Source organism: Diplotaxodon limnothrissa, linkage group LG7, assembly GCF_057381915.1.
Source record: "Diplotaxodon limnothrissa isolate DT_005_m linkage group LG7, D_limnothrissa_male_GT1.1, whole genome shotgun sequence".
NCBI lineage: Eukaryota > Metazoa > Chordata > Actinopteri > Cichliformes > Cichlidae > Diplotaxodon > Diplotaxodon limnothrissa.
The window spans coordinates 10,831,090-10,854,179 of NC_140602.1; the positions used below are offsets into that span (position 1 = coordinate 10,831,090).

The 23,090-nt window shown below is 39.5% G+C and overlaps 3 protein-coding genes across 3 annotated transcripts; 2 read left to right on the forward strand and 1 right to left on the reverse strand.

The window, feature by feature from the left end:
* The first annotated feature begins 6,253 nt into the window (after nt 1–6,253).
* gtf3c6 (general transcription factor IIIC, polypeptide 6, alpha) lies at nt 6,254–7,846 on the forward strand. The gene is made up of 7 exons (XM_085357375.1): nt 6,254–6,285; nt 6,362–6,395; nt 6,677–6,757; nt 6,853–6,916; nt 7,175–7,219; nt 7,307–7,414; nt 7,595–7,846. The coding sequence occupies exons 2-7, from the start codon at nt 6,372–6,374 to the stop codon at nt 7,720–7,722; spliced, it is 450 nt and encodes a 149-aa protein (XP_085213501.1). The 5' UTR covers nt 6,254–6,285; nt 6,362–6,371; the 3' UTR covers nt 7,723–7,846.
* Nucleotides 7,847–9,175: 1,329 nt separating this feature from the next.
* Nucleotides 9,176–13,346, forward strand: calub (calumenin b). Its single transcript, XM_085357376.1, has 7 exons — nt 9,176–9,230; nt 10,191–10,433; nt 10,657–10,850; nt 10,961–11,127; nt 11,230–11,290; nt 11,461–11,660; nt 12,049–13,346. The coding sequence occupies exons 2-7, from the start codon at nt 10,213–10,215 to the stop codon at nt 12,151–12,153; spliced, it is 948 nt and encodes a 315-aa protein (XP_085213502.1). The 5' UTR covers nt 9,176–9,230; nt 10,191–10,212; the 3' UTR covers nt 12,154–13,346.
* Nucleotides 13,347–16,056: 2,710 nt separating this feature from the next.
* On the reverse strand, nt 16,057–22,868 carry LOC146627812 (uncharacterized). The gene is made up of 15 exons (XM_085357377.1): nt 22,793–22,868; nt 22,472–22,686; nt 20,672–20,728; nt 20,485–20,577; nt 20,289–20,375; nt 20,089–20,199; nt 19,698–19,865; nt 19,245–19,335; nt 19,059–19,165; nt 18,755–18,955; nt 18,533–18,664; nt 18,054–18,132; nt 17,767–17,957; nt 17,648–17,668; nt 16,057–17,055 (listed from the first exon to the last, which is right to left on the reverse strand). Exons 1-15 carry the CDS (start codon nt 22,866–22,868, stop codon nt 16,057–16,059), a joined length of 2,628 nt encoding a protein of 875 aa, XP_085213503.1.
* Between the last annotated feature and the right edge of the window lie 222 nt (nt 22,869–23,090).

Below are 23,090 nucleotides of genomic sequence, written 5' to 3' on the forward strand. Positions count from 1 at the left end.
TGTGTGTGTTACAAGGGAGAAGAGAGAGCAGGGGTGTGAGAAGGAGAGAGAAACAGGCAGAGAGAAGAGTTGTGAAGCAATACTTTAGGAAAATGCCTTTTGTCTGCCCGTGTGGGACCTGGATAAACACAGTTGGATATGGACAAATACTGATTTTTATACGTGAAGACTCGGTGGACCATAAGCCAACGACCTCCTCGCAGTCTCAAGGTAAAAGCACTGGTATTTTAGCATTAATCTGGGACCACAGTAGCCGGGCTGTTGGGAGAATACCGGAGGGGCAGTGGCTTGAATAGTTCACTCCCCGTCTCTGTGTTGTCAAGCCACTGACCAACCATCAGCTCCCACACTACTTCAGCCTTTGTTTACAGTGTATCCTAGCCCGATTCATCAAAAGCCGAGAGTGATCAGTAACCAGTAACAGGTGACCTAACGCACAAAAGCTCGATTTGTGAGAATTAGAGGCTACACTGACCAAACATCCCCTCCTCCCCACCGCCGAGTCGCGTCCCTCCAGCTCCCTTTAACATCGTAAACAAATGACACACTTACATTTCTGCAGCGACTCTGGTACAAAGCTCCGCACGCTGAATGTGTAGTAGTCCAGAAAACAATCGCGCAGAGAGTCCACTCATTCCTTATGAATGATCCTCTGCGTTTTTACGGAGCCAGGAAGAGAAAAAAATGGGGAGAGGGAGAGAGAGCAGCGGGGTCCAAGTTGTTACCAAACAACAGTGTAATTAAAGCTACATATAGGCTGTAGTAAACAGAAGATGGGGGGACGGAGGGGTTTGTGCGAGCTCCAGAGGTAGAATGAGTTCTGATCACTGTGGGAGGAAAAACACTTGGCTCTTTATTCCTGCTAATTAGTTTCCTTCAAAAAATGGCTGAGATTACGCCCAGTGCGCATGTGCGTAATTGCGCAGACACCGCTAATTAGCCCGTTTGGATCAATAGGATTCCGCGAGAGAGAAGCGAGAGGGAGGAAGGACGGAGGGAGGGGGGAGAGGCTGCCGGGGACGCAAGGAGAAGACGAGGAGAGGAAAATATTTTTTTAAAAGTATGAGATTACAGCCGAAACATTACATTTTATTCTATACTAGTGTGTCGCTGCTGGAAATTCCAATAGGCGTATCCATTTAGATGGATTCTAAGAAACAAATCCACCCATTTAAAATATCTAGAAAGGAAACAGTTTTGCAGAATTTTTTTTAAATATGTAATTCTACCAAAACACACATCGGAATGCTGTAAAGTATAAAAACGGCGAACTAAAATCCACATCAACAAAAAACATTTAATCCAGACGTTTTTTACGAATGTGCAAAAATGGAAAACCTGCCGCAAAACGCGACGCTGTCACTGTGCTTCACTGTGAAGACTGGTACAAACACACCAAAAGGCCCTCGAGGATTGTTTTAGAGATATCTTGTTGACATTTGTGCCTGATAAAGCACAGGTTAGACGCCCAAACGTATGCATGATGCCATGCGCCTAAATTACACTATTTTACTAAATCTGTTTGCGATCATTTGGCTCGTAAAAGTTAAAAACTGTGAAAAACTGAAGGCCTTGAAGAGATCTAAAATGTATACTTAGGTCAACAAAGAAAAAAAAACTATTATATGGTTGGATATAGGCTGAGAAATAAGGTATTTCATCCTTTTCTTTTTTTTGGATTGATCAGGTTAGTCGAAGCAGTGGACTCGAGTTTGGCACACTGGCTTGATGTTACTGGAAAGAAAAATTCTCTGGAAAAAGTCAAAAATATATATATTTAGGCTAAAGCTAAATTATTGTATCCATTGCTGTCACAGAATCACAGAAGACCTTTAGCCAAGCAGGGTTTTGTTTCCAGTCCGGCCGTCCATCCTCGCCACCGAAATCTATTGTTATGATAATACTATTGTGAATTTCACGCTGGATGTGCAATCTGTCGATCGTCCATATTTTAAAAGGTGAACACCGCATTTAAATTTAAGATCCATAGCATCTATTTTCTTCCCTTTTATTTCTTTTCTGAGCTTTGTTTGTCAGAGCTGATCTCGTCCTTATTTTACAATTGTACATTTTTTTTTCCCCCACAAACCTTAGTCTTCCTGCAAAAAAGTCCATATATAAAACAGTCTGTAGATTCTCATATTTGATTGAATTTCCACAGAAGCTTAAATGAATATAGGTTTCTGTCAGCTCACTGTTGCGTGAAGCAACCGCACTATTAGGTCATATCGGAATAGGAAAGTCATGAATATAAATTTTTTATAATTATTTTTTCTACCTGTGTTAGATTTAAGTGCACTGACATTTTATTTGTGATTCTCTTGGTTGTCCTCGATTGGTCACTTAAGACATTGCTAAAAAAATGGCCTTCGTTTGGTACATCTAGTAATTGTTTATGAAAATCTCGAAAACCTGAAAAAAGACGTGATAGTGTGTGTGTGTGTGTGTGTATATATATATATATATATATATATATACACACACAATAGAAATAATAAAAAAAAAAACCAGTGACAGATCTGTTGTGTGTGGTGTGCATCGTGGCCTCACAGCGTGAAGGTCCTGGGTTTGAATCCACCGACCTGCTGGGGCCTTTTTATGTGTGGTTTGCATGTTCCCCTCGTGTCTCCATGGTTAATAACATGCGTGTTAGGTTAACTGGTGATTCCAAATTGATCGCAGGTGTGAATTGTTGTGTCTTTATCTGTTGGCCCTGAATAGACTGGCGACCTGTCCAACGTGAAGTCCGCCTCTCACCCTATCACAGCTGGAATGAGCTCCAGCAAAATCGTGGATGGATCAGTTGTTTTAGTGCCAGCATGGATTTTCTGCAATTTGTTCGTGACAGTATACTATTTTATCATTTCATAACGTTAGGCCAGACATTGTGTGTGTGTGTGTGTGTGTGTGTGTGTGTGTGTGTGTGTGTGTGTGAGAGAGAGAGAGAGAGAGAGAGAGAGAGAGAGAGAGAGATAAAATGTTAATTGAAGCTTTTGCAATGTGGCTATATGCTGTTTGGAAATGTTTCTGTTTGCTCATACACATTCATGTTTTTACTGATTTTAGTTTGTCAGATGTTTGTTTCTTATAAATGTAACAGAGTAACCTGTAAGAACAAAACATACAAGGGAAATATGTTTCCCTGACATTTTCAGATACATAGCCCATTTGAATTTAGTCAAATTTCCCAAACCTTAGACTTGTGTAATGACTCCAAGGCCTTCAAATGATCTTTGTTATTACTGGTATTGCTTATCAATATAGATTTTCATTTGCATTGAATTTGCAAGTGTTTTTCATTAAAACAGAAAGGCGGGCGAACACATTTGATGTCTGTCTCGGTGTGAGGAGAACATGTCTGTATGCTTTTGGGCACAATCCACCTCAACAGCGATCCTCATCTAAAAGGTTTTTTTAAAATAGAAAAAAATAGAATATTTTTCCTCATCGGTTTGAACGTACGTCGATCCAGCACAGACGAAAGCAGCGCCGCTCTCTGTGACTGCCACTGAGTTCATTTCCATAGATATAAGTGTAGAGTTGTAATAATGTATTAAAGCTGGTGTGATTGTACATTCAAAATTCACACTCATCCCATCTTTTGCCTAAACACTCAAGTATGCACAGGCTGTAATGTTAAATGTGCCAAGCTTCCCATGCCCTCAGGTGTATGCCAGGGGTTTGTTGTTTTCACTGTAATATATAGTTAGCCCTTCCACCAATTTACCCTGTCAGTACTAATGGGGCAATTAACCATTGTGATACCCCCCAGGCAGAAGGAACAGCAAAAGCTCCACAACTCCAAACTTGTCTTTATGACATTTATATGACAAAATATGGGGGGAAGCTGGGGACCCATCTGACACCTTGGAGGGTCCTTAATGTCACTCCCTCACTTACCTCCGCCCCTTTCTGCCCCAGGGTATGGCACTGAGAAGGAAGTGTAATGCATCATGTATGGACAGGCTCGGGCCTCTTCCAAGAGAGAGGAAACTTTGTACTACATCCAAAGGCTCAGTGGGACAACACTGATTTAGTCCTTCACGCACTCTGTCCCGTACTGTGGGATTATAAATGTAAACTGCCTCATATGCAGACACACTTCCAGTCAACACACTCTGGCTTGACCTCACCTTTCACTCCTGCCTTTTTGGGTGTCTCTTTGTCTGCGCTCACATTCCCCCTGTCCTTCTTACATCCCCAAGGAGGCAATAACCTCCCTAGCAAGAGCTTCCCCTTGAGCCGTTGTCATAGTAACTAGTAGGCTGGTCGACATGACAACCCCTACCATGGTCCAGAGATAGATGATAGGCCAGAAACGGGGAGGGAGAAGGCACATGGGAGATTTGCACCCCCACCCCGCTTTAATTTGCTTTGCCTGATTTTGATTCAAAATCTTGTTGTTTTTTTCTCTCTAAGGGTGAGGTTCAGCCAGCTTCAGTCTCCTTTCCAGTTGCACAGGTATTTATAGACGGAAAACACTCTTGGTGCGTGAACAACTTCACTAAAAAGAGACTTGATCAGATTCATGAAACTTGGATGGATATTGTTGAGAAAAATTGTATTTCTCAGCAACTTACAAAAAACAAAAATTTAGGTTTCTGCTACAAAATGTTACAGTAATAAAATAGGCCTCACAATGAATTGTTAGTTTTGTATAACAGACCTGAACAAACTTAGTCATTTTCTTCCAGAGTAAATCAGTATAGATGATAAATGCAAACAAAAATTAAAAATAAGGATTTTGCAGGGGTGAAGTTTCTGTGCGATTAAATATAGTAGGCTATCTAATCCCCAGACTTCCTAAGATTCCCTAAATCTACTATTAATGCCCCAACACCAGCCGATGTGCCGACTTAAAACAAGTTAACAATTACTACACTTCTCTTAGTCGATGTTAACCTGGCTTTCAGTGGAAGAGGATTTGTGAAAAACAAAATTCAAAAATGTATTTACCCAAATAATGACCTAATATTGCTAATGTGTAAGGAGCTATTTGTCACTTATAGTTAATTGAGTAGATTTGCACAAATTTATTTCACATTTTTCTATTTTCTGCAGCTGTTTTGATAGTATATAGGCACAAGGAGTTAAAATGGAGGACTCTGTGAGAAAAAAGAAGTCCTCTTTAGACACCCTAAGTGGAATGATGAAACCCAACCAGCATCGATAATGCTGACCCTCAGCTGACCCTGATCTCTGACCCCAGAGCAGAGGGTAGCCAGGAAAAAGAGATTTTCCCATAGAGATCAATGAGTATCATTTTTCCCCCTTTTTGGCTATTAAATATTGTTATATATTTCAGGCACGTCAAATGTATTGTAGTTATCAAATACATATAATATTCATTATGATTATGTTACAACAAAATTAAATCCAGGTGAGCATTCTAAGGACAAAAATATACAAAAGAAGTCAGAGTCAACTGAATGGCAGATGTGTTAAAAACAACAACAACATTTCAGCTTTTAGGCTTCGTGGTTCCACTGGTGAGCATTTGTCCTTTTCCAACTGAGCACAGTCCGCAAATTAATATGGCTATTAGGTGCAGTTTCTGAGCATTTTTATATTTCTTACTTTAATCATATAAATGATTTTGGACAGCACACTTTCAGCTCGATGTTTGCTTCTGAAGCGTTTGTATTAGTATGCCTCCATTCACTTCTGCACAGTAACCTAAAAACACTGAGATGCTCATGTTTTTCCTGAGGGGTTGCAGCATTTGTTGATGTCACAAACCTCCAGTGTTTCATTTAGTTCTTAATATCACTCCACTTTTATTCTTAATTTAACTGTGTTTGTTTGTGTGGCTGTTTCTTTTATGTTTTTGAATATGTGTGAGATCTGAGTTTCTTTTCATTTTTTTATGCCCCTGTCTTTGACAGATGGATTTCCCCTTGGGGATCAATAAAATGTATCATCTTATTCCATCTCATCTCACCTGATCTCATCTCATCACCATGTCGACCATGGCCTCAAAACAGGAGGGCATTAATAACACTAATGGCAGATGGAGGTCATGAGTATGCCTACAGGTAGCCAATATTTAGATTCAGAGTTCTCAGCTGTTGGCAGAAGACACAGACAAACAGACAGATTTAAGTCCTGATCATTAAATTTCCAGTTCTCATTAAATAGCTCCGCTCTGAAATTTACCTGCAAAACTGAGCAACACCGCCCCTCGATGGACGGACTTGTAACTGAGCGCTACCCGGCAAAACACGCTGGAAAGGCTCTTCTCGGCCACCGTACATTCGCGGAAATTGTCAAAACATTACTAAGCCAGTGAGTAGCGGTTTAGCTCGATATATTTTCTTAATTAAACATAAATTATAACCTACAATATTTTTTTTCATTACAGGAATTTCAGCATGGAAGACGAATGGGAAGAGGAGGTATGAAATGCCACCAATTTACTAGTAGTTCCCATTCGATGTAGCCCCCTGAAGCTACCGCATTAGCTCAACTGCACATGAGGATACAGAGCCGTTTGATAGCGTAACATTTCCCAAGTGCTGGTTTAAGGGACAATCATCACACCAGATAATTTGACTTTTGTGTATTTTTGTATTTAATAATTAACACAAACACGTAAAGAAAAATAACTCTCAGGGGAGTCTGTTTTTCTAATGCACTTTTATGTTTTCTAAAGCATCAATAATTTTGCTCTGTTTAGGAGCAGATTGTTGTGGTGGAGCTCTCTGGTATAATCAACAATGACTTTCTGACCAAGAGTGGGGGCACATGCAAGATACTGGTGAGTTTGAAGCATATTCTGTTGTACTGAGAAAAGAGAAACCTAATTGCTTCCAGTGTAGCTTCATAAATCTACTTTTCTCTTTTGTGTGTAAGGACATTGACAGCGACAGACCCATGATGCAAGTTGGACCGTATGTGTTTGCAGGAGAATATGAAGGTGAGAAATCTTGCAAAATGAAAAAGATTCAAACTGCTTGTACCTGCTGTGTTTGCATCCTGCGAGGATACTTATTCATGTTGATGTCCTTTCTTAGTTCCAAAGAGTCATTTCTAGTCTGATATCTGATTAACTATTACAGATTGTTTGTTCTGGAAATATAAGCCATTAATAGATGAGCATGTGGGTGCCGCTGGCTGATTGTCTGTGAAGTTTTTTGTTGTTTTTTAAATCTTTGTTATCTTTGCCTCTTTAAAGATGCTTTGGGAACTTGTGTGCTGTTTGAGGAGACACCAGGAAAAGGTACCAATTTACTACAACTTTTTCAGTGGTTTTACTTAAGTACTTAAGTTGGTTTTTTTTTTTTTATTTGTTTGTTTTTGTCTGCAGGAAAAGGAGTTGGTGGTCTAGATCTGAAGTACTTATGCCACACAGCGAAGAAACTGAAAATGCAACGAATCTTTCTCACAGAGAAGAAAGAGGGTGAAGCAAGCACAGGTCAGCCTGATTGCCCAAATTCAGTGCAGTGCAACATAGATGATCACGTCTAACATTGTTGATACAACTCTGTATACTTTTAGGAGTTAATCAGCACAACCTGCAGTTTTATCTGCAGTTTGATAAAGAATCAACTTTGGAAAATAAAATGCTAAAAACCCAAATATGTCTGTCTTACAGGAAGCTGTGATGGTGGGAAACAGATGGACACAACCTGTGAATCCAGTCAAGGAGAAAATGTTAACCTGCGCGACAAGACAGAAGAAGATGGGGACAATGCAGATTTGGATAACTCAGCAGTTGGCTGAGATATAGAGACTTTGCTGTGCCATAAGCTCCCATTGTTACATAAAACACTTTAATTTTTATGGCTCTGAGAGACTCTGTAAGAAAAACAAACTCATGCCAGTTAGATTACACTTCAGAGCTAACCAGGAGACATGTTTGAGTTACTGTTATTTTTACACAATGTGTAATTGTTGCCTTTTTTATACTAAGCCTCTATGTCGGCAAATGTCATGCATAAGTTGTTAAATATTTTATGCAAAACATGAATGTAGTTAAATCACACCCGAATAAAAAACAGAATTTGTCATAGGTTGTCATGTATATTAATTCTCATCATATCTTCATAGGATGGACATACAGATACTGGGTCAGCTTAGAATTTACAATAATGAAAATTCCTGAGCAAAGGAAGACAAAACAGGCAGTATAAATTGCTATTTCTCCAATGAGCTACATAAACATATAAAGAATTCAGAGGGGTATATGATTTAAAATATAATGGCTTTCATATTTCTGATCAAATCTACTATTTGGATGGCACTAAGAGTTGGAAGAGCACTGTTGCTTCACAGCAAGAAGGTCCTATGTTTGAATCTTTCTGCCTGTGTGGGTTCTAACCAGGTGCTCCGGTTTTCTCCCACCATCCAAAGTGTATGTTAGGTGATCCTAATTGGCTGTAGGTTTGAATGCAAGTTTTAATGGTTGTCTGTTGGCTTTGTGATGCACTCGTGAACTCTCCACAGAGTCTCTGGCCTCCATTATAAACTGGGATATGCTCAAGCATCCCACGACCCTGTTTTCAAAAAGTGGAGAAAAAAATGGATAGTTGGATACTCTGATGACAATATATAGTGGTAAAAATGAGTGGTTTCATATTTTTGATTAAATAGTTGCTCTCACTGGGTTGAGGGTTTTTTTTTGTTTTGTTTTTTTGTAATTGCAGGCCTTATTGCATTTTGTTCTTTTTCATTTCTTTTTGGCTACACTTAGCAAGTTTATAATTGTGGATTGTATAATTGTAGAAAATAGTTTATTTTTTAAACAAATAAAAAAGCCGAAAAAAACCGACTTCTATTTACTTGTGCTTGTTTATGTGACTGCTTCTTTTATGCGTCTGAATATGTATTAGCCAAGCTTCTCTTCATTTTTGTAGCCTCTGTCTTTGACAAATGAATTTCCCCTTGGAATCAATAAAATGTAACAACATTAATACTATACAAAAATATATAATTAATGTATTTATTTATTTAAATAATAAGCGACATGTTTAGGCAAAATGTGATGGTTTTGTAGCTTTTTTGACAGTGGCATTTATGAATGAAGTGTGTTTTGTCGCCTTTGAGGACGTGGCGGTTCTTGGCCAATCCAATCAACGATGCTCTCTTGAAGTGGACCAATGAACAAGCGACATCGCATTCGGCTTCTCGTAACCTGATTGGTTGATTTTTGTTCTAGCACAGGAAGTGCATGGGTGTGTTTCCGAGGGGCGGACGTAAGGCTACAGCGACGAACTTTGCAGAAGAAACCGGTGAGTACTCAAAATAAATTGGGTAAAATCTCTAAAAGAAATAGAGTGTATTTCTCCAATAGTGACTTAAAGTGGTCCGTTATGATGGTGCTGACTTATCCGCATTGAGCGCTTTAAATTGCAAGACTAATAGGGGGGAAAACTAGCGGTATCCTGGGTTAGCCAGTCTGCTATTAATGCCTCACCTTGGTATGGATGGTAACGGTCTTAGAAATAACGGTCACAAACTGTTGCTTCTAACTTTAATACAAAAAAGGCAAGATTTAAGTTGTCGAGATAAAAAAAAAAAAGATTATATCACTTGCCACGCTAAAGCCAGTATAATGGTGAGCTTTTTTGATCACAGGATGATAAAATGACCAAAAATTAGAATATATGGGATAGCAACCCGGCAATTCTGTAAAACCGTTATTAGGTGTGTTTTTGCCAGGTAAACTTACAAAGGTCTTTTAGATATGTGAACAGGTAGCTTAATCTCATAAGTTTGCTTTAAAGCTCAAATCTGTGGATGTTTGGAGCAAAAGATCATGCAGCATGTTTTGAAGAGAAATCTGTACTCAATTGCCAGTTTATTAAGTATACCAAGCTTTACGCCGTACAGTAAAAGACAATAAACATGCTCCATTAACATGTTTTGGTTTAATACTTTGTGTGGAGTGACTGTGTAATATGCTGGGAACTGTCGAGTAGATTATGGTAATAACAATGTGTGGAACACCAGCTTCCAGAAAGCAGCAGTAGAACAAATAAAGTATTGCATAAGCTGTGAAAGATTAGCAGTACTCGTGGTATTTGGCTGCCCTTTGAGTCATATACTGGCAACCAGCAATGAATGAATGAAATCAAAAGACAGGATTAGTACTGACTGCATGCTTTCATGCCATGATAAAGAAATGGGTTTAGGAGGATGACAATGGCTTTTTGGTGACTTTTTTTCTCCCCTCCAAACTCCTGCTCTAGACGGTGCTTGTACGTGCACAGGATGGAGCTGCGGCCACTCATCATGTGTTTTGCTCTCTGCGTGGTTTACGCCACCAGCAAACCCACAGACAAGAAGGACCGTGTGCACCACGATGAACCTCTCAGCAGCCGAGAGCACGATGATACTGAGAACTTTGACTATGACCATGAAGCCTTTCTGGGACAGGAAGAGGCTAAGACTTTTGACCAGCTCACACCAGAAGAGAGCAAGGAGAGGCTCGGGTAACAACACTGTCTTCTGCTTCTTCTTTTTTTAAAGTCATTGGGGGATGTTTGTAATTACCTGAATACTTTGAGGAATTATGCAGATACAAATGAATCCCAAAATTGGTTGAAAAAGTAATTCTTGTGGTACATTTTGTTTTGATCATGCTTATCTGAGATGACAAAACTTTAGGGGGGGAAAAAATGAACCTTTTCTAATTTTTCTGCTCTTTCTTTCCAGCATGTTGGTTGAGCGTATAGATGAGGATAAAGATGGTTACGTGACTGTTGAGGAAATGAAGAAGTGGATCAAGCACGCACAGAAGAGGTGGATCTATGATGATGTGGATCGACAGTGGAAGAGTCATGACCTCAACGGGGATAACGTGGTGTCATGGGAGGAATACAAGAATGCCACTTATGGATACATTCTGGGTACAGAGGCAGACAGTTTTCGTTTCATACGTTAGCTTTATTTTTATAGACAAATGTACTTTGCCACTCTTGGACTCACACTGAAAAATGCTGTGTCTTCTGACTCGCAGATGATCCCGACCCTGAAGATGGCTTCAGCTACAGGCAGATGATGGCTCGTGATGAGAGGAGATTCAAAATGGCTGACCAGGACAATGACATGAAAGCTAACAAGGAGGAGTTTACAGCCTTCCTTCACCCTGAGGAGTATGACCACATGAAAGACATCGTAGTGCTGGTGAGAGACACACTCACAAAGGTGCTACATACTGAGACCAACTGGATATCTTCCTTATCCTTTCTCACTATGTACTTTTTTTTCTTCTTCTTTTTTTTTAAGGAAACTATGGAAGACATTGACAAGAATGGAGATGGCTTAATTGACCTGGATGAGTACATAGGTGAGTTCTGACAGCCTACCAGCATCATTATTAGTTTGTACCACACGATCTTTGGTGATTGGAGGAAGCAAACCAACACACATATTAAGTTTTATTATATTTTATAGGCCACGTTGCATTTCTAGCACTTGCTTCATCAGTCAATGTGTTCCTGTCTGTTTGTGGTCTAGGTGACATGTACAACCAGGAGGGAGACACCTCAGAACCTGAGTGGGTGAAGACTGAGAGGGAGCAGTTTACTGAATTCAGAGACAAAAATAAGGACGGGAAGATGGACAAGGAGGAGACCAGAGACTGGATCCTGCCCAGTGACTATGACCACGCTGAGGCTGAGGCCAAGCATCTGGTCTATGAGTCTGATGCAGACAAAGTGAGTACTGTAAAATGTCAAAATTACTTATTTCTTTCATTTTGTTCCTTGTGACTTTACTTTTATCTGCACCGTGAGTTTAGGTATAGAAAGTGAAAGTGGACTCATGCCCACACTGGTTATAACATTTTTAAGTTTTTGAATATGTAGCAAAATTGACTTGACCTAGTAAATTGTTAAATGTGATCCCAAACACTAGTCGAGACCAGACCAGTCAGCAAGATCCTGATCAGCTCATACCAGTGTTCAGAAAATACTGGTGTATCTGTAATCAAAACTCAATTGGAGGCCTTTAAAATAGCTTGAAAGGCAGACCATTGTGTTAGTTCAAACATATAGGACAAACTGAATGCCTATAGCAGATGGTTTCTTGTGTTTCTTTTGTCAGGATGGCCATCTCACCAAAGCCGAAATTGTGGATAAGTATGACCTGTTCGTGGGCAGCCAGGCGACCGACTTCGGGGAGGCGCTGACTCGACACGATGAGTTCTAAAATCCGCCTGCCTCCAAAGACTGTGTGCTCTTCTTGTGTGCCACCTTTTAGCCGTGGAGTGTTTTTTAAACAAGATGAGCTTGCCTAATCGAACGCCACAGACAATAATTTATTTGAATTCTTGAATGTGTCCCATTGCATACACACACACTAACATTCTAAGCAACTTGCACACCATCGGCCAGTGTGAGCTCATGTTAAGCAATGCCTCAGATTGGGATATATAATGCCGGCCTTTGCTCTGCTTCCATACACTACCTTTTTTTTTGCCCATGTCAGGTAAAGGACAAATCAGATATTATTTTCTTTGAGAAGACAGTTTCTTTGCATAGCCTTGATTTGTTGCAAAATGCTTCATGGAACAGAGTTTTAGTTTGTAGCCTACAGAGCAGCTTGTCACAGCATGTCATTCTGTAGTGCATTAGACTGAAGCAAAAAGCAGAATTTGTACCATTGCTCTGTAATTGGGCTCAAACTAAACTTTACTTGTACTTTGTTTTTCATTTCTTCATATTATTGTGATGCTGGAGTAACAGCTGTTTGTAACAAGGAGGTATATGTTGAATTCCAGTGGCAATGGAGACCATTTGGTCGAGTGCAATACAGTATCATCAGTTGGACCAGGCTTTGTTTGCTAAGCTGGGCCTAAACCTTCCACGTTAACAAAATCTGCACATCCCAACCGACGTGCTTCGTGTTAGCTGAAGGAATACAGATGAATTTAGGGACTGATGGATGCTTCGTCCTCAATGCTGCCTCCTTTCTTCTATCTCATCACCTCATTAGTGTGAGTGCGTGTGCGTGCATGTGAATCCGTGTGTACATATTTACTTGTATTCTTGATGACTTGTTTTTTTTGCTTTTTATTGTTACAGTTTTGTTTGATTCAGCTGAACTAATTTGTGTGCCAACCAAAATCTTTGTCCTGTTTTGTAAGCAATTTAGTTTAGAAAAAAATGACGTTTCAACATTTCTTTCCCAGATATGTTTGTCATGTTTGTACTATCACTACTAGCATTTATAACCACTGTTAATAATTTTTATGGTATTATATATGACTTTTTTTTACAAGCTCACTGCAGCAACAGCCTTTCACTAGTGACTTTACTGTAAATGAGTTGTTCAGCAAAGTGAGCACTCTAACAATCAGGTCCAGTTTTTGTGATTGAGAACAAAGTCTCAATAAAAAATTAAAAAAGGAGTGTTTTGGTTTCTTTATTCTTTTGTGTTGGTTAAGCTGTCAGAAGCTTTCTGCTGTATAACAGCTATTCTCTGGAAAGCTAAACATACCAATTGCTCAGTTACTGTCTTCTACAAACTTCACATTCCTAATAAATAATCTTATAAAACATTTCATCATATTAAGTGGAAGCTGAAAAATATCAGTGCTCGTATTAACAGTGAAGGAAAAACACAGTTCAGAATGTTGACCTGCTTGTTGTCTTCCTTCCACCTTCTTTTTCAGACATTCATTTTCCCTTTCACTATAATACCAATGTTGGTGTTTTTATATACAAAAGTGTCAGAACTGAGCTGAATGCACACAGTATTTAATGAATGCGGCGAAGTCACAAACTATTCAGAATAGGGCGTGATGAATATTAACAATTTATTCAGAAGCTCTTTTCTTTTGAGGTCTTTGTGATCTTTAGATTCACATTCACTTACCTGATGCTATTCATTAGGAGCCTTAACCTTTAAGTTTTTACAGAAAAATGTTTTTTTTTTTTTATTCTGCTTTGATGTACAAAAATGTGAGAAGAACAGGATTCATCTGCAGAATATTCAAGACTGAGTGCTGCCTGCTACACTGACAAACTTATTAAAGGAAGAATCAGTAGTATGCACAACCTTTCACCTTTTGTATCTTTAGATTTCTAGTGTCTATAACCATCTGTCAGTGGCCTTTAACAACGAAAACTGAAACCGTATCTTTAGACACGCTATGCTGAAAGTTAAACTATGGCCAATTCTGACCTGCCTTTATTTCTGAAGTAGCCCAATAGCATGAGGCTGCCACCAGCGTTTTTCACTGTAGAGATTGCATCAACCAGTTTATGAGTGTTTGCCTGATGCTGTGCTTGCAGTTCTTTCTAATGAGTTCAGTTTTGTCCTGTCAAATCAGAAAAAGCAAGTAAGTCCTTAAAATACTGTTTGGAAAATTCAAAGCTTGCTTCCTGTGCTCGAGTAGCTTCTGTAATTAAATTAAAAGAGCATTCAGTATAGCTAACTGTAGGAACAGTCCCTGTGGTTGTAGAATTTTTTTTTCTTTCTCCCCCCCCCCCCCCCCCCCCCCCCCCCACATCACAGTTTATGAAGCCATTTTCCTACCAGGAAATAGTTTCTCCGGTTCTGTAGCTTGATAAAGATCTACAGAAGTTCCTTGGCTTTTTTCCCACTGACATGCAGTGTATGTTGACATAGATCTGAAAAGGTCCATCAGAATGGAGCCTTTAAGAGTAGATGAACAGATTGGGTAATGATGGCGCTGAGTGTTTGAAATACTGAGAGATTAAAACTTCAGATGTGTCCATGCCTGTTGTAACATGTGCTCCCCTGTTCTCTTTGATTTCAAACTGATGTTCCGTGATGAATGTACACATATTTTATACTAATTTTATGCTGTAAGTAAGTACATTCATAAGTGTAAATCTCTTCTCATCAAAATTCATAACGCTGTGGAACCTTAGATGCACAGGTAAGTGGCTTTTCAAATGTGGCTGTGCTTTGCACTGTGACTTTAAATGTAGATTTTGTACTTGTGTCATGTGATGGCAGCTGCTGGGGTTTTAACAGCTGCAAAAAGACGTCACTGACTGGAATGTGACCAGAAAATCAGACATTTGCTGTGATTATCCCTTTGAACATTCTGATTACTGATAAACGATCATTATCAAGTATGTGTTGTGCTCTTTGTTACAACATGTACATAAACTGGAGCTGCATTTATCCCTGTGGATTTAAATGTTAGCCTTACATAGTCCTCTGATATTACAGCAAGTGTTTTGCTTGTGACTAGTACACCCACAGCAACACCACCGACCCCCCATATTCAGTCTGGATGGAATTTTAGCAGCACTTTTCACTGAGATTTGTGTATATTTATCTTTTTGAAGTATATTTCACATATTTCATCATATTCAGGATAAACTCGTATATTTGGTTAGTGTGAAATGTTTGGACAACAAAATCTCAATTTATGCTTACATTTGTTTTAAAACAGTGTGTTATTTATTTGTATTGCATTTTCATGGTATCCTTATTATCTTATTTAGACTATGACTACTGTATGTGTTATGAATGGATCAGCATGGTGTATTTCATGCTACATGTTACACGTTACATGTTGTTTTACATATAGACTAATAAGCTACAACTTTCAAACCATGTGTCAAAATATCATGGAGGTTCCTCTTGTGTTACTGAAACATTATTCAGAAAAATTGACTCCAGGTCTTCAGTACGTCACGGATGTTCAGTAAGATTAGTATGTGAAGAGTCCAAGTCATTAACTTAGCCTCTTTGTCATGTTTGTGGGAGCCTCTGTGAGCATCATTCTGCTTAAGGAGGCCATGCTGCCGGGGAGTGCCATCTCACTGGATAGGTTTCCTTAATCTGCAGCTATGCAACTATTTGGGTGAGTGGCACCATCAAAGCAACAGGACTCAAGATTTCCAAGGAGAACATTGCACTTTGGTTTTAATGTTGTAGCTTATTAGTGCAAACACATGCAGGCCTTTTTTTGATGTGGCCCTTCAAGTGCACTGTGTATACACCCAGTCTTCATTTATGCCTTCAGAACAGCAGAGCCAGCCTTTAGTGCTTCTTTGTTTCTCCATGATTTCTCCATCTTCGTCTTACCTGCGCCATCTTCTGTCACCCGCCTGCGATATCATAGTGACATCACTTACTAAATGTGATAAAAATGGGATTACAACGAGCCATCACTCTCAGCAGCTCTTCTTCGTCTGACTCCAACTCACCCTCACTGTTCTTGTCTGCATCTTCATCTCCCAGAAAACCATCATCATCCTCCCCCACCCTGCGGTCATCTTGGGTGTTTACCGAGTTTGTCAATGCCCTTCTTTCCTCAGGATGACTGCTACTGTCTGCTGTCCCGTCGAGACGCTCTGATTCTATTTCATCCAGTGACGTAGAGGGTTGGTACACCTCTGTGCTCAGAGCTACCGCCGTTCGCTCTGGTGTTTCTGGTGGCGTCTCAGTGGGAGAGGTATCTATATGTACCAATGTGGCCTTTAAAGGGACATCCTCTGGGGTGGGTGGGGGTGTGCTTGTCTGCCTGGGGATGGATGTGGACAATAAAGGCGAATATGAGGGCGTCTTCACGCAAGATTTACGAAAGGGTTTGTCAATTTCTGCTGAAGCGATTCGGGTACGACTGAATGGAATACTGGATTGAGAGGAGGGGCTAGTTGTTGGGTCAACAAGATCATCATTGGAGCCTGTTTGCATATCCGGGCATGTTACAGGTGGAGTTGTATCAGCGTCATCGGTTTCAGGGCTTGGGCTGATGTTAGATTGTTCCTCAATAGACTCCGGGTTTGATTCTGGTGGGATACCAGGGGTTTCGTTGGGTGGAGCAGCACCCAGAGTTTTATCTGTTGGGCTCACATTTGCAGGGGCTGTAAAAGTGGGCGAAATGCAAGATATGTTGGTTGGTGTAGAAACATTATTGTCAAAGGTTACAGTTTCAGTGGGGATGGAGCTGGTGTCAGGTACAGCTGTATCTGTGGGTGGGGTCGGTTCTTGACAGGGGGTACATCCTTGTTGGATGTAGATTCCTGGGTTTTCAGTAAAGCTGAAGGAAGGATTGTAAGTTCCATATTCTTCACTGCTGTAGGGTACTTCCTCCGTTTGTGGCATAGTATTATGATGACTCATCTGAGGAGTGATTACATTCATCAGATCAACACACAGAGGAATAAAGCTACTTTTTGCACAGAGATACAAAGACGGTGCAAGCAAATCATCCTGAGCAAGATTATTTGAATATGCAGATTGCCCTCGAGTCTCACAGACTTATAAAGTACTCTGAATATTCAAATACTGTATAAACTTTAACATTAGAAATAGTAGATTCGACAAGCAGGGTCCATGTGACATTTCTTGACCACACCTTTTGTGCGTGTTATTCTGTAATAGGAAGTTTGAGTTAAATCTGCAGATGAAGGCCATGAGATGGGTTTGGAAATTTTGGAACTAGTGAGGAAGTTGTATCTTGTATTTACATGAATTTTATTATTCATTCAGTTTTGTAAAACCTGATCATTTACTTTTAGCAGAATTAGAAGAGTTCAGATGTAAAACTGTAATTAAATCCCTTAGTTGGTTTTGGATAGAAGATAAATATGCTATAAAGGTAACATTAAAAGGACAAGCAGTTTTTACTACAGGAAAAAAATATGGTGAGGATACAGATAACTCTAAAACAAAACAAACAAACAAACAAACAAACAAACAAGAGACCACTCACCAGCTGGAACCATCGTAAGCTCTGTGGGAGTAAATGGCAGAATATTTTGGATCACATTCAGACAAATAAAAAATGTTAATTTTAATTTTAGTAAATATTTTAGTCATAAATTATCTTACGACATTGGGATGTTTGCCTTGTGCTACACAGCCTCTCTCCAATGGGCCTCTCTTTCCCTTCTGTTTCTTCTTCAGCCACATCAGTATAGACAGGACACATCCAAGTGCAGTCATAAACACCATGCTCAGAAACAACGCTTTACCCACTGTGCAGCCGATCACGTGATCACCTCGCAGTGGACCATAGGGGACTGGGGCAAACAAAGTAAAACATGAAGAGGCTGTTTTAGTCTGCAGGATTATTAGCAATCAGCAGTGTATACAAGTGTGCAGATGGGTCACCTTACTTGGTTGCCCTTCAGGTAACACCTCCACAACTACGGTAGCAAACGTGGCATCACCTGATTCCTGATCTACAGCCATAACCTGCAAAGTATTTTAATGGCATCATTATCTTATTTACATGCATCTTTTATGAGACTTTCGTGGAAGACAGAGGGCAAGTGGAGCACAGAAAACATGATTCACATAGACCTAATATAAACTCGCCTATGTTATTAGTAACTACAGGGAGACACTGGTTGTAATATTTTAGCCAATTGATTTTACATTGTTACATATTGGTTACATTTCCCCCCACCAGTTCTTACTGTGTTTCTACAATTTTAGTATAGAAAGACAATGTTATTGAATATATATGAACTATTTTATACTACTTTATTTAAATTCTCTGTAATGTGTGATTCAATTCAAACGGTTGTTTAAAAAGTGCTAAATGTAAGTAACACAACATAAGGTTTGTAGCCTGTACAGTTTCGAGGCTCACCTCCAGAACATATTCCTGTTCTGGTTTGAGTTCGCTGGTCTTGGCTATCAGGAGACCCTCCTGTGTGACTTGATAGATGTCTGTGTGATTGGATGTGGGATTGAACGTGAAGTAGATCATTGGATTGAAACCCTGTGAGTTTGTGGAGAAAAAAGGTGACGCATTACAGACTGCACTGACCATCGGCAGCATGGTTGTATCTGTGCATGTCACAGTGCATACTTGGTTAAAATCTTGGTCGTGTACATGTAGCACTAGTGCTTTGCTACCGTAAGTATCGACCAGAGAGGCTGGACTTTTTCCTGCTACTACAAAGCCACGATATTCAGGCTTGTCAAACTCTGGAGAAAACTGGTTCGCTGCCAGAACTCGGACCAACACTGTAGCAACAGAATACTTCCTGGGGTCGTTATCCTGATATGCCTGGGTGAATGACATAGAGACAAAAAGCCACAGTAATGAGATTGGTACTGAAGAAGACGTCATACATTTTAAACCTGCCACTTACAGTGTGTTTGAGCCTTACCATGACCTGAAGCCACAGCAGTGGAGTTATGAGCCTGTCTCTCACCCCTCGAGTGAGCCTCGTCTCACCTGTCAGCCTGTCCATCGTGAAATGTTCATCATCATCTCCTGCAACCCAGAAAAACCCAGTTATAGATACAAACACAGAACATTTTTAAATACTGATTTGTGTTGCTGGTTATCTTACCTGACAGGATGGTGTAACTCAGTGAAGAGTTGAGTCCTCTGTCTCCATCCACTGCATGAATGGGACCAGGAGAAAAGTCCAACAAAATGTCCTGCAATATTATACATATTTGTTCAAATCAGCTCTAATAAAGTAGTAACCAAGCCACTGGATCTGAGTCTTGTTTGAACTGTGACAGGGAATTACAAAAATGCCAGATAACATAAAATTTTTTGATAGAATCTAAATAAAAAAATAAAGGAAATTCATCATTTTTTAAATTTAATATCCTTTATTTTGTTTTTTAAGAAAATAAAGCTCAGAGCATTATCTTGGGTGTTTTGATCTGCTAAAACTAACATTTTGGACTTCGTCAGCTTTAAGTTTACCAAACTCTGAGCGACTGATAGCCACGCACTGTGTTGCTCTGATGACATGTGTGTGCCATCTGTGAGGGAGGGTTTAGCACCTGACCTCTTCCCCCTCAGTGACGTTGACCGTGTACACAGGGCTGGTGCAGATTTGATTAGTCTCCTGGAAAAGCCACGTGCAGGGCAGGAACTGTGGGTATTGGTCATCTCCATCTTGGACAGTGATGGTGGTACTGGTGCTGATATTGTAGTGCTCAGCAGTGTTCATTTCCTGAAATAAAGACAAGTCAAATATATTACACTGGTCATGAAGCATGAAATACAGTGAAGCTTTTCTTACAGTCTTACAATCAGGAGAACCAGTGAATCAAATCTTGATTGTATTTTTATTTTATTTTTTGGGATAAAAAACAATCTAGCAACATATGTATATATTTGCACAATTACTCACGTGATTAGAATCAAAGAAATATAAATTAAATAAATGTACATACTGAGGCATAGATGGTGACAGTAAGCACAGTTTTGGTCTCATAGTCTAGAGGCTTGGCCAGCACCACCTCTCCACTGTTTGGTAGATCAATTTTGAAATATTCAGCATCAGGCTGTGGAATACACACAAATACATAAACAATGATAAATTGTTTGTTTATGTTTCCAATTTTTATTTAAAAGGTAGAAAAATACAACTTACGGATGCCTGGTCAATTGAGTAAATGATGTTGTCATTATCGGCATCTGTGGCCTGGACAGTAAATACCACAGTATTCACTGCAGTCAGCTTGAAAACACAGACAGACAGAGAAGCACTTGAGGCAGCAGGAGTGGAATTTTTATTGTAATATACACATGCAGAGATTTGCGTGCGGGTATTTTTGAAAGCCCTATACCTCACTGATAATAAGAGTCTGGACTGTGTTTTCTGGAAACACAGGTGAATTATCATTCTCATTAAGAATCTTCACCAGGACGCTGTAAACACTCTAAAATAACAGCAAAAAGACACACATATATTCAGCTTTGAATCTGGAATGATACAAAGAGGAATTATGAGTAAAATGATGGAAGACAGTGTACCAGAAGGATGCCATCCTCATGACATGTCAATTCAGCTATTAGGATGGGTCCCAGTGCCTAAAAGATGTAAAACAAGAGGCGACAGGCAGAGCTTTTCATTCAGTGATATGATAACATTGTTAAACATAGCTGTCAAAACCACACATTTCAAATGGAGTCCCTTTCCAAATCAGAAACTTTGTAACCAGAGTCCATCAAAGACACTTATAGAGAAGCTAAGCAGGGTTGGGCCTGGTTAGTACTTCTGTTGATGTTCTGTTGAACTTCTGTTGATGTTCAGGGTTATTTTTCAAATCTTAATTTAGGCCACTTCTCTTTATTCAGTAAACAGGACATAAGAGTCATGTGAGCTCAATACCTGTCTAATAACATGAAACATTAATTTGTATAAAGGGATTTTAAATCAATTTAAAAGAATAGACTTGTTGTAATCATAGTTTTTAAGCTGATTTGTGTTGAGTTTTTGAGTTGATTATTAAATATGTAAAGAGTCTTTCCATTCTATAATGATTTATATAATATATAACTTAGATTTGGTCTGCATTTGGATTACTTAATGCTATAAAGTATGAAATTATAACATTTCTTTCACTGCAGCAATTGCATATTTAAAATAAACACATGTGGAGATTTATGCATTGACCACTTTGTTAGGTGCTGCCTGTAAATACAAACTAATCAGCCAATCCCATCAGAATGGGGAAGAAAGGTGATTTAATTGATTTTGAACACAGCATGGTTGTCTGTGCCAGATGGGCTGGTCTGGCGTCAACAATAAAAAAGAAGAAAATAAAATCCCTTATTAATGCCAGAGGTCACAGGAGAATGGGCAGACCATGCTGGATTTTGAAGCAGATGGTTACAGCAGCAGACTACACCTATATCTGTCAGCTGAGACTACAGTTTGCACAGTTTTAACAAATTGGACAACAGAAAATTGGAAAAACGTTGCCTGATCTGATGATTATCAATTTCTGCTGTGACATTCAGAATTTGATATAAAACAACATGAAACCATGGATCCAGTAATTTATGCTAGTGATGGTGATGTGATGGTGTGGGGGGTATTTTCTTGGCACAATATGGTCTCCTCGGTTTCAACAGATCATTGTTTAAATATCACAGTCTACCTGAGTATTGTTGCTGACCAACTCCATCCCTTTATGACCACAGCAGACCCATTTTTTGTTGGCTGATTCCAGCGGGATAATGCACCATGTCACAAAGCTAAAATCATGTAGTTTTTTGAATATGAAAGTGCATTCACTGCACTCAAATGGCCTCCACAGCTAACAGATCTCTAGCCAACAGAGAACATTTGGGATTTAGTGTGACAGGAGATTCATATCATAGATAGATTCATATCATATCATAGATGTACAACAATCAACAAATCTGCAGCAACTGTGTGATGCTATCATGTCATTTGTTCACAGATCAACCCATTTCTTTCTGTTTATTAAGTTCAGGATTGTTGGGGTTATATGTATTATAAATATTATAGCTTCTTCCTTCTGAAGTTGTTTATCTCATTTTTTTTGTTTTAAATGAGTGATCAGCACATTGAAAGACTTTCTTGGTGTGAGAGAGAGATAATCTAGCTGACCCATTAACAGTTGCCATGATGTAAGAGGATGACAGTAAGAGAGGTTAGGTTTGGGCCAAGAAGGAGATAGTGAGGTTCAACATGTGTTTGTTCCAAATACAGTTTCCTTAGTGTGGCTCAAGGCCACTACAAAAAGTATATTACACATCTAAATATTTCTGCCTTGTAGACAGCTCAGTTATCAGTGCCATTACCTCTCTGTCAAGCACCCGGTCAGCTGACGTGTTGAGCCGGATGTTGCTTCCATCCAAGAAAAACCAATGTGCATCCTTTCCAATTAGGCTCCACTGCACTCCCTCCATTGTGGTGTCAGCCATTAACTCAGCAACAATCTCTCCCCAAACTGTGTTTTCTTTGATTGCTGCAGATACATTCTGGCCGTCCAAACATCCACCCCAGCCTGACATTCCTGTGCCAAACACAAACACACACTTGAACACATAGACAGGGGGTTAAAGCTTCATTAAGTGTGACCTATAACTTAAGCTTTTGGCTTGACTGTGAGGTGGTTGCACCTGTGACTGTGCGAAGATACAAGAGAACCAGCAGCAAGCAGACTGGAGCCCTGGCAGTTGGTCCAGTGAGGGCCATTCCTGGGTTAGGACTCAGGAGCCAGTTCTGCCTGAGTCAAGGCAGAGAAAGAGCAAAAAACAAGTAACTAAACATAGTCATTGTTATTAGTGTGTCACATTCAGTTATTCTCTTTAGGTTAAGAGTGTGACATGATACCCAAACACAAATACACTCAACTCTGCCTTATAAATCCAGTTTAATAAATTTAAATTGGGTTTCAGTTGGGGTTTCTTCAATCAG

Bases quoted from the DNA above. Each gene is read 5' to 3' on its own strand.
- gtf3c6 (XM_085357375.1), top strand. From the start codon at position 6,372: ATGGAAGACGAATGGGAAGAGGAG. The intron at 6,758-6,852 runs GTGAGTTTGAAG...TTTGTGTGTAAG, and splicing joins GGGGCACATGCAAGATACTG to GACATTGACAGCGACAGACC. The intron at 6,917-7,174 runs GTGAGAAATCTT...GCCTCTTTAAAG, and splicing joins GTTTGCAGGAGAATATGAAG to ATGCTTTGGGAACTTGTGTG.
- calub (XM_085357376.1), top strand. From the start codon at position 10,213: ATGGAGCTGCGGCCACTCATCATGTGTTTTGCTCTCTGCGTGGTTTAC. The intron at 10,434-10,656 runs GTAACAACACTG...CTTTCTTTCCAG, and splicing joins GAGAGCAAGGAGAGGCTCGG to CATGTTGGTTGAGCGTATAG. The intron at 11,661-12,048 runs GTGAGTACTGTA...TTCTTTTGTCAG, and splicing joins ATGAGTCTGATGCAGACAAA to GATGGCCATCTCACCAAAGC.
- LOC146627812 (XM_085357377.1), bottom strand. From the start codon at position 22,868: ATGGCCCTCACTGGACCAACTGCCAGGGCTCCAGTCTGCTTGCTGCTG. The intron at 22,687-22,792 runs GTGCAACCACCT...TGTTTGGCACAG, and splicing joins GTATCTTCGCACAGTCACAG to GAATGTCAGGCTGGGGTGGA. The intron at 17,669-17,766 runs GTAAGATAATTT...TTACTCCCACAG, and splicing joins AAGGCAAACATCCCAATGTC to AGCTTACGATGGTTCCAGCT.